General features: G+C 42.9%; 1 protein-coding gene across 2 annotated transcripts in view; it reads right to left on the minus strand.

Annotated features, from left to right (window-relative positions):
* CLDN19 (claudin 19) overlaps nucleotides 1-10,532 on the minus strand; it is a 32,484-nt gene that overhangs the window by 6,282 nt on the left and 15,670 nt on the right. Inside the window, exons 2-4 of one of the 2 annotated variants that reach the window (XM_075605107.1) lie at nucleotides 6,075-6,239; nucleotides 5,275-5,359; nucleotides 2,402-2,603 (exon numbers count right to left, since the gene is read on the minus strand). In XM_075605107.1, the coding sequence (XP_075461222.1) occupies nucleotides 2,444-2,603; nucleotides 5,275-5,359; nucleotides 6,075-6,239 (410 nt within the window). In that variant the 3' untranslated portion in view covers nucleotides 2,402-2,443. The remainder of the gene's footprint in view (nucleotides 1-2,401; nucleotides 2,604-5,274; nucleotides 5,360-6,074; nucleotides 6,240-10,532) is intronic. The other variant, XM_075605106.1, reaches the window with a different exon arrangement.

Below are 10,532 nucleotides of genomic sequence, written 5' to 3' on the forward strand. Positions count from 1 at the left end.
AACCTCTTCTTTTGGCCTTCAACAGTGGACTGCAGCCAGTACCCACAAGGATGGCCACTACGTAGACCTGGTTTTCACTAAAAACTTCTCTCTCTCCGATTTCTCCATTTCCCCTTTTCCTTTCTCTGACCATCACCTCATCTAATTTTCGCTTTCTCGCTTCTCTCCATCTCCATCTCTCCCTCGTTTTTGCAGAAACCTGCGCTCTATTAACCTACCAGCTCTTGATTCCACTTTACGCTCCTCCCTCTCCTCTCTCAGATCTGCTTCAGACCCCGACAACCTGGTCAGCAACAACAACTCTGCCTTATCTTCCTCTCTTGATCTTCATGCCCCGCTTTCTCTCTGCCGTCTTTGCCCTTCTAACCCCAGACCCTGGCTAAACTGCAACACATGCATACTGCGTTCCTCCACTCGTTCCTCTGAACGCCTCTGGAGGAAATCTCACACTCTCGCAGACTTCCTTCACTACAAATTTATGCTGTCCTGTTTCAACTCTGCCCTCTCTCAGGCTAAACAAACCTACTTTTCATCACTAATCAAGACACACAAGTCTAACCCATGCCGACTCTTTTCTGTCTTTGACTCTCTACTCAGACCACCCTCGGCTGCCTCCTCTTCTTCCTCCATCTCACCTCAGGACTTTGCTGACTTTTTTAAGGAAAAGGTGGAATCCATACTTCAGAATATCCCATCTGTTGCCTCCTCCCATCCCACACTGCTTCCCAACTCTCCTCCTGCCTTTCTTGACTCTTTTTCCGCTATCTCGGAGGAGGATGTGTCACTGCTGATCTCTTCTCCCTCTACCACTTGCCCTCTTGATCCCATTGCCTCCCATCTCCTAAAACCTCTTGCTCCTTCTATAATCCCTATGCTCACACAGATCTTTAACTGTTCCCTCTACTCTGGTACCTTTCCACCCTCCTTCAAGCATGCAACCATTATACCATTACTCAAAAACAGCAAGCTTGACCCTACCTGTCCTTCTAACTATCGACCTGTCTCCCTCCTGCCTTTTGCCTCCAAACTCCTTGAACGTCTTGTATTCTCTCGATTGATACACTTTCTCAACACCTGTTCCCTTCTAGACCCTCTACAATCTGGCTTCCGCACTGCTCACTTTACTGAAACAGCCCTCACTAAAATAACTTACGACCTCCATGCTGCCAAAGACAGAGGTCATTACACTCTGTTCATATTACTCGACCTCTCTGCAGGATTCGACACCGTGGACCACCCTCTTCTCCTTCACATTCTCCATACTCTTGGTATTCGGAATAAAGCTCTATCCTGGATCTCCTCTTACATCTCCCATCGTACTTTCAGTGTGTCTCTTTTGCTAATACCTCCTCCTCCTCCTCTATTGATCTCTCTCTGGGGGTACCCCAGGGCTTTGTCCTGGGACCCTTTCTTTTTTCTCTTTACACACTCTCTCTGGGTGACCTAATCACATCTTTTGGGTTTAAATATCACCTCTATGCTGAGGACGCACAAATTTACCTTTCAACCCCTGACCTTACACCTGCTATAAAGACCAAAGTTTCTGAATGCCTCTCTGGAATATCATCCTGGATGGCCCTCTGCCGACTGAAACTTAACATGGCAAAAACAGAGCTCCTTATACTTCCTCCCAAACCTGGCCCTACTACCTCCTTCCACATTACTGTTGGAAATACGATCATTCACCCAGTAGCCCAAGCACGCTGCCTAGGGGTTACACTTGATTCCTCTCTCTCATTCTCCTCTCATATTCAAAACGTTTCTAAAACTTGTCGCTTTTTCCTCCGCAATATCACAAAGATACGCCCTTTCCTCTGTTACTTGACTGCTAAAACTCTGACTCAGGCCCTCATTCTCTCACGTCTCGATTACTGCAACCACCTGCTATCCGGCCTTCCTGCCTCTCACCTGTCTCCCCTACAATCTATCCTAAACGCTGCTGCCAGAATCACTCTACTCTTTCATAAATCTGTCTCCGCATCTCCCCTCCTGAAATCCCTCTCCTGGTTTCCGATCAAATCCTGCATCTCACACTCAATTCTCCTCCTCACTTTTAAAGCTTTACATTCTTCTGCCCCTCCTTACATAGCAGCCCTAATTTCTTGAGGACTGGTGTTGAGATACCCTGACATACACCCTGTAAATATATGACTGAGACAGATCCCAAGCCTATTGGTGACAGTATTCAGCATGTATATTTCTGTAGCACTACCTACATATCCATCCTGGACTAGTAACTAGCAACAGTGATAATGAGACTTAACTATTAACCTATATTTATATTTTCCAGTTCAACAAATGTAAACGTATGTAATTGAGAGTTTAAAAAGTATGAATTTATTGACAAAGATGTATAAAAAATACTAATGACTATTACTTTGCGTTATTTAGGATAGAACACCTGCAGTTGCTGAGGTTTATGATGTTTTGTATGGACTGTGGGTTACACATACTCTCTGGCTGTTGCTGAAGGCTGTGACTGCCTATAATACTGCTGTCCTCTTCTCTCCTCATTGGGACAGGAACAGCAAAGAAAAGATCCTCCCAGCATAGTGAGGCTGGCGGAAGCCCATCCTACAAATAGCGCTGAGCCGAATTCATACCTGAAATAAAGGAAGTGTTTATAAGTCAGAGATCTAACACAGGGGTTATACCTATGCAAGTTTCCAGGCTGCAAAGAATTACTGTAGTTACCAAGGTCTCCAGTGCAAAAGAAACACACCAGATTTACCAAATTAATCAAATAAATTGCTTTTAACAGGATTCCTTTTCTTTGATAAATCTAGTGCAGTTTTTACTGCTATGCATTAGCCCCCATGTATCTTGCAGCTTTGCAAAGCCATACAGCTTGTTATCCAATGACTGGCAAGCAGTGATCAAAGAGTATTCATATGCATGAGTATCCCAAAATCTTTAGAAAAGCTTGTAAACTCTGCCCCCTTATTTAAAGGAGCAATTTTTTATTATTATTTTTTAACAGAGGTTTTAAGCAGGGGGTCTCCGGAGCTGAACTCCATTCATTTCAGCTCCGGGGACACCCTGCTTCCGGAAATACTTACTTCCATAAAGGATGCCGGTATCTCTGCAAAGTTGAAAGCTCCCACATCCCGCGGGCCAATAGGAAGCCGAACCTGATGATGTCACAGCTTCCTATTGGCCCACAGGGCCCGGGTGCGCTGAAACTCTGCCATTACGTGAACCCTGCTAGTCGAGCGGAGCAGCTACCAGCACCCCTTACCGAGCTCTGTATCTCTGGAAGCAGGGAGTCCCCAGAGCTGAAATTAATTGTGCTCAACTCTGGAGAACCCCACCGTCTATCCTATGTAAATACAAAATGTAAAAAAGGAAAGAAAAATGGCCAGCTTGGACTGCCTCTTTAAAAGAATTATACTTTCTTGCTTCCAAACAAACAAATATTGCATTTTAATGGCTGCCAATGTTGCACAGATGCAATATACTGTACACGGAAATGAAAGCAGGGAAGTTAGGGTAACTTTTTTAAAACAATGGAAGCAGGGACACGTGATTATTGATGACATTCACTGTCAGGGGCTCATACAGAGGTTCTTCTGGCTATAGCTCCACTTCCAGCTGTCAGCACTCAGCAACCTTTTTATAAAGACTACACTTTTCTGTCTCTCCTCACCCATATTGGAGTTTGCAACAAGTTCACTTAAGCGCCAGATGTTAATGGGCTATTTTGCCGGTTTAAAAAAAAAAAAATGCACATTTTGAACAATTTGGGGTCTTTCGATAGAAGTTTTAGCGCAAAAAGTACAATCTAAAATGTCACAGGTTTTCAAACATTTTTGAAAGTTTGATTGAAACAGGGATCAAGTGAATCTTGACAGATTCCATATCACTACATCTTCAATCAGCAACAACCTGTTACTTAGCTCAGTCAAAAGCACAGAAAGGGAGGTGGCCTCTAAATGTGGTATATGTCGTGTCCAACCAGTTGGGCATTTCCTAGAAATTTACGAGTCCTTTAAAATGTGGAGCAGCTGAGAATCTTAAGTGAAGCAAACCTGGCATTTAACTTTTCAGGGATCAAAGAAGACAATGGACAATAAACTATTACTAACATACACATTGCATGCTTTCAATTAACACTAAAGGTGCTACAAGGATATTTGAAGCTCATTGTAACTTCTGCCTTCGTTCCGTGATTAACATATTCCCAGCTAGCTCAAACTCCAACACCCACCACATCATGAATATATATTTATGTCAAAAAGAGTGCTACTGAGTGTGGCAAATGTATGCAACAAAAGACAGGGGTGCCCAATGCTACATCCAATTGACAAAACATATATGGTAATAAGTATAACATTAAATACTTCAATAATAATATTTTCTTGGTTATTTAGTTCGATCCTTTGGCCAAAGCATCATAAGCCTGCATACCAACGTCATGGTATAACCAAATTTGCAGGTCGTTCCATGATTGGCGAGCTCTTCCATATCGCTGTGACTGAAATATTTATTTACTTCAAATAGTTTCCAGAGTTATGGATTTGTTTAAATAAAAGGACCCTCTTAGCATTACGTTCTGAACCATAAACACTAGAGCACATAGACTTAGTGTGGAGGATGTTGTTGTCCGACAAGAAAGGGAGGACTTCAATATCCCCAGTACTTTAATATTCTCTTGCAGTAATAAATCCTACTGATGTCCAACATTCATGATACTTTGTCATTTCTATATCCCACCTTGTAAGCAGATATTAATACTTTCCTGTAGGGATGGGCGCATAGAGGTGGCCATTTATCAGTCTACCAGGTGAGCCAGATATATCAAATACATCATTTTTTATTAAGATCACCGTTGTTTTTCTTAATTAAATATGATGTTTGTTTTGTACCAGTATTTCTCCAGTTTTACAGCAGTAATACATTGCGCAGATGAGATGTGTGATCAGCAAAGTAATATAGAGTAATGCAATTTGAGATGTATAGAATTAGTTAAACACAATGTGCTAGATAGAGGTGGAATTGAGCGGAGGTTAACGTGGACAGGGAAAAGCGAATCCAGGTGGAGTTTTATATAGTATATGACATATATGAATTCTAATTAATGTAATTAATGTACCATCTTTTCCCTGTTGCTGTGTTTGTCTTACTACTATAATGAAGTTTGAAACACCATCTCCCATCCCGAGTTGGCAACAGTTCCAATAATATATTTGCTGCTACCTTAACTCCTCTATTTATAGCTTCCCCTTTTCCTTCTCAAAACACCCCAAAAATGCATGTTTTAACGTTTGCACTTACCTAGCATTAACAGGCGTGCTTGGATTGAAGAAGTCATGAGTGACTTGTGTTGCATACCATGAAACGCCTATTAATGTACAAAGACCTGTGGGACAGAAAACAAATAGTATCCTAGTTATTTGACTAGTTATGCTGTTATACTGACTTATACTGAACGATGGGACCATCATGTTTTACGTCATTTGTTTTACAACAGAGACTAAAATAGGAACATCTTGTATGCTATAACCTAAGACTCATTCAGAGTCTATAGCACCAGCAGTTACAATATTGGCTTGCTAAGCCAAACAATGGCTACAGTACTTATTATATTGCAGTATATAAAATAAGTTATTATATTATTACAGGATATAAAATCCTTAAAACTGGATGATGTGTGGAATCACTGCAGTTTTAGATGATTCAAATATAAAAAAAGAGAGAATTTTTCCATTTCTGAAACAATTTATGGTGAGTACATTTTTTTCAAACACTCCCCTTTGCACAGTAATGATACAGAACACTTATAAGCACATTCACATGTCTGAGACAGCTGCAGGTTTGGGAACCCTCTCTGAGACACGCGAGTGTCCTCATAAGTGTTTTTTTTTTATAGTTATACAATTTCTGAGGCGGAGAGTTAGACAAAGTTTTTCCACTGAATGTATGTCCTTAAAAATATATTTGGAAGTAAATGATGTTTTTTTTAAATAATAGGGATGGAAATACCATCAGTTTGTCCTTTTAGAAAAAATGTTTTTCCGCTTGTTTCACTTCACTATATACTGTAAGTGCATCAGAACTTCTTTCAAACATGTTACCTGCAAATAGGAAAAGGACTCCACCAGAGACAGCAATTCTACTTTTCGTGACGGGATTGTTGTCACCCACTTTTGTGCACTTCATCCCAACGACACTGATGATAATACCAATGAATCCAAGGAGCACGGAGACCACCATGAGCGCTCGTGTTGTCTGGATATGAACTGCAAAAGAAGCAAATAGAATTTTAGGTGGACTACAAGTCTGGATTCGTAGTGGCCTATTCAGAATGCTGTCAAGCTGTGGTCCCTTTGCTCTGGAAGATTTAATTTCCATTCATCCAAAACAAGGGGAAGATAACCTCACAGCATATTGAATACAGGCCTCAGAAACTGTTTGTGGAGAAACATGGATCCCATAATGTGCTTGACAGCAATGTTGCTGTATTACTGCCTATTTATACCTGTGAACTCATTTTCTTTGTGGATCTTATAAAAGTTATTTCACACAGTTTTATTTAGTATAAAATATCAAATCAGTTTGTTTTAGCACGCCGGCTGCCAAAAGTGTTTGCTGCATGGATCAACAGGGTGAGCAATTGTAGCTAGTGCCCAAATGCTGCACAAAGGAGATGGGTCTGAAGTTATTTTATTTTTTTAAAGCTTGGAAGATGGAAGCTTTCCTGTTAAGCAGGTTGTTCCAAAGCCTGGGACCTTCTGCTGAGAATGCTCCTTTTCCAATCCTGGTGGGTTTGAATTGAGGAACACAGAGCAGTGCATTGTTGTTTGATGTGAGTAGTCTGGTTGGCTGATATGGAATGATACATTCCGAGATGTATGTTGGTGCTAGGCTATGTGTGACTTTACAGATTATAGAGAGGACCGTGAACTCAATTTTTGATTGACAGCTAGTGAAGTTATCTTAGATTTCCACTGACCTGGTTGTATCTGTGCAGATTTCTGATAATATTACCTATGGTATTCTGAATTGTTTGCAAATGATTGATCTGGTTGTTTGGCAAGTCAAGATAGAATGACCTGCCATAGTCAAGTATGCAGGTGATCAAGGTGTGGGTGACCTTCCTCAGGTCTTCTTCATTAAGCAGAGGTTGTAGTCCCTTGATGGTGGGATGATATAGGCAATACTTGACTATTTCTTTGACTTCCACTGTGAGATTACTATAAATAATGATGCGCAGGCTTTTCAGGTGCGAGGGTGCTATGTAGTGGTCATTGATTTGTATGTCTTTCAGGTCCTTCAGTTTATGAATTTGGTTCTGGGTGTCATCTGCATATTAGGGTTACTTGAGATTATGACTTGAAATGATAGGACCCAATGCCTTCAGGAACTCCACGTGTGATTTGTGTTGCAGATGAGAAGAGCCCATTCATGCATACTCTTTGGGTTCAGCTTAAGGCTAATTCCCCGCTGGCGCTGAGCGCGCTCATGCTTAGAGCATGAGCGCCAGGTGTCCGGCAACTTGCGGACGCGCGAGCGGGGGGGAGGAGAGGTGGGGGCACAATTGCAGGCTATCGAGCAAGCGGGAAAGTTTACAAATGTTATTTACCAGAGCGCTGAGTGTGTGTGCCCGCGCATTGCGTGAGCGGGAATATGCATATATATATGTAACGGATTTTCTGGACTGGCCTGACCCACCCAATCTCATATTGGCCCCTGTGGTCTAACCAGTCCCCATTACAGTGTGATGTCTGGTGGTGCACCTGTGGGCAACAGGACTCCTGAGTCTCCCGCATGATGTTGTGTTGGGGATTGCCAACCCAGACAGGCAGCTAAGGTAGTGTGCTTGAGTCCTACCTATATATCAGCAGCGCCTCCAAATGTAACGGATTTTCTGGACTGGCCTGACCCACCCAATCTCATATTGGCCCCTGTGGTCTAACCAGTCCCCATTACAGTGTGATGTCTGGTGGTGCACCTGTGGGCAACAGGACTCCTGAGTCTCCCGCATGATGTTGTGTTGGGGATTGCCAACCCAGACAGGCAGCTGAGGTAGTGTGCTTGAGTCCTACCTATATCCAGTGCAGCGCCTCCACCTCATCAGGATCCCAGCTTGAGCTTGTGGATGGTCCTGGTGAGGAACTCCTCTGTGGTGCAGCCCCCTGCGTAATCACTCCACACTTACACACGAGGGTATCTTTAATCAGGAACATCTTTATTTGCACGGTGGGCCAGCTGCCCTCCACAATGGGTGAATTTAGCCCTCTATTGTTCACCATACTTCCCTTTGAAAGGTATAGTCCTCCTAATGTAGGGATTCCCTATCCCCGCAGGGATATCTCCCTGTGACCAGGTCCCTGGTCACAGTTCCAAACACTGTCCTTCTAACAGCTTCTTAACTCCTCCTCCATAACTCAGCAAACACACTCTTACTCTCTACTTCCAACTCCTAACTTTTGATCAGTGCTGTGACTTATGTATCCTCTGGGGCTGACACAACTCTGACATCACTAACCATGGAGTCGGTGCCTGTGACCACTCCCATCCACACATAGGGCACCTCACCAGGGTGTGAGGGCAAACCTCCATGATTACTGCTGGCATGCCCATAACTTACCAGGCCTTACTGTCAATAGGAGAGATGACTGCAGCCATTTTACAGCATGGCTACATATATATATGCATGTAACCGGTCCAAGCGCCGCCCGCTCAGCAAGCTCAGCGCCAGCGGTGACTCAAACTTAGGCCTCGGGCATGGTCAGCGCTTATGCGCTGACCCGTGTTGAGGCGTGCTGCTGCTTGGAACTGAGCCCCTGCAGCCGCAATGAGAGCGGCTTTAGCAGGGGCTCGCACACGCTTCCGCACGCTTGCGGAAGCGTGTGTCTCACACACTTTTGAAATTTGGTGCTCGCCGGAGTGCAGGGCCGTTCACGTGAGCGGTTCGCCCAATGAGGGCGAACCAGCTCCGTGACGTCACTGGCCGCTTTCCCTGGGCCTCAGCGCGCCTCCGCACTGTTTTGGGCACTATGTCCCAGGCCTAAGAATGAGGCAAGTCAGTTGAGGTCTTTGTTAGATATACCTGCAACAGTGCTCATCCTGTGTAATTTGAGGCATAGTGAACTGTGTTAAAGGCAGCAGAGAGGTCCACCATACAATATTGAGAATTAATTGAGATCCTTTCAGCAAGTCATCTATCATACATATCATTGCAGTTGTGTACAGAAAGTTATTGTTATTGTTTTCTGGGAGGTTAGAAACTGGTCTGAAGCAACAGTGTTGGTTGCTGGAGCAGAGACTGTGTCTGTGAAGATATTGTCCAGGGATCTTGGGTCTAGCAGTTTACATGGTCTGTACTTTTTCGGATGTGTCCTCAGTGGTTTAATTGATGTTTGAATTTGAAACAGAGACGCTTCAATGATCGTGTGATCGAACAGGGTATTGTTGTGGCAGAGATCAAGTAAAATTGATTACCATTTGTAAAGATAAGGTGTAGTGTGTGACTATGCTTGTGGGTATTACCATGAAGTAGTTTCCTATAAGCAATTAATATTACGGCATCCAGAAAGTTTGTGACTTGCTTATTCCGATGATCATCAACGTGAAGATTGAAATCCCCATAAAATGTTAGGGTTCCTGTAGTTTCCATTGACTGAGGCAGCCAGCTCACTGATCTTTGGGGTGAAGTTTAGCAGAAGTCCTGGAGGTCGGTAAACAAATAGAATAGTGATGCTGTCTCTGGTTCCATTGAGCGACCAAGAGGTGCATAAAGGTGGCTGAGGATGGTGTGGGTATCGTTATAGAACCCTGTGTGACATAAGGGCCAGGTCTCCACCTTTCTTGTTATTCTGTCTGTTTTGGGTAGATATCTTGTAGTCTGGGGGACATTACTGAATGATCAGTCTCTCAGCCAAGTCGCTTTAATGACAGCAGAAGTGGGTCTGGAATGTGCAATGAGATAGTGGAAAGCAACACTAGAGGACATCACTTGATTTTTTTAGGTACCGGAATCATGTGCGACGTTTGGCCTATATTTTTGTGCTTTTTATATTGATGGGTAATTATATATAAATATATATATATTTTTCTGTGTATACACATTCTTTATTTTATATATTTTTTTCACTATTGCATAGTTTGAATCACAAAGTGAGTAGCGCTAGAGAATGTGTCTTTCTTTTGTAAGATAGTGGAGCACCCAGGCTTTGCTTATCGCAGATCTTGAATTGGTTACTAGAGACTTAGTGGTGCTGGTGTCCTGTGAGTTGAGCTCTGTCTGTTTCTTTGGGCTGTCATTAGCAGGATTTGGGGCTTTGAGAGTGTGACATTTTCATATATACATCTGTTGCAGGGTACATGCAACTACACACGTGGGTTTCTTGACAAGGCTTATTTATTTAGCCTTGAAAGATATACAGCACACAAAACAAAAATAGCTTTTCATCAGCAAAAAAAGAAAAATGGCTTTTCTTCAGCAGACAAACAAAAACAGTTTCTCTTTAGCAGACAGTGTATAAATCAGGCAGTTACCCTTTTCTATGCAGGGGACAGACAGTTCCCAA

Source organism: Ascaphus truei, chromosome 6, assembly GCF_040206685.1.
Source record: "Ascaphus truei isolate aAscTru1 chromosome 6, aAscTru1.hap1, whole genome shotgun sequence".
In the NCBI taxonomy this organism is placed as follows: Eukaryota; Metazoa; Chordata; class Amphibia; order Anura; family Ascaphidae; genus Ascaphus; species Ascaphus truei.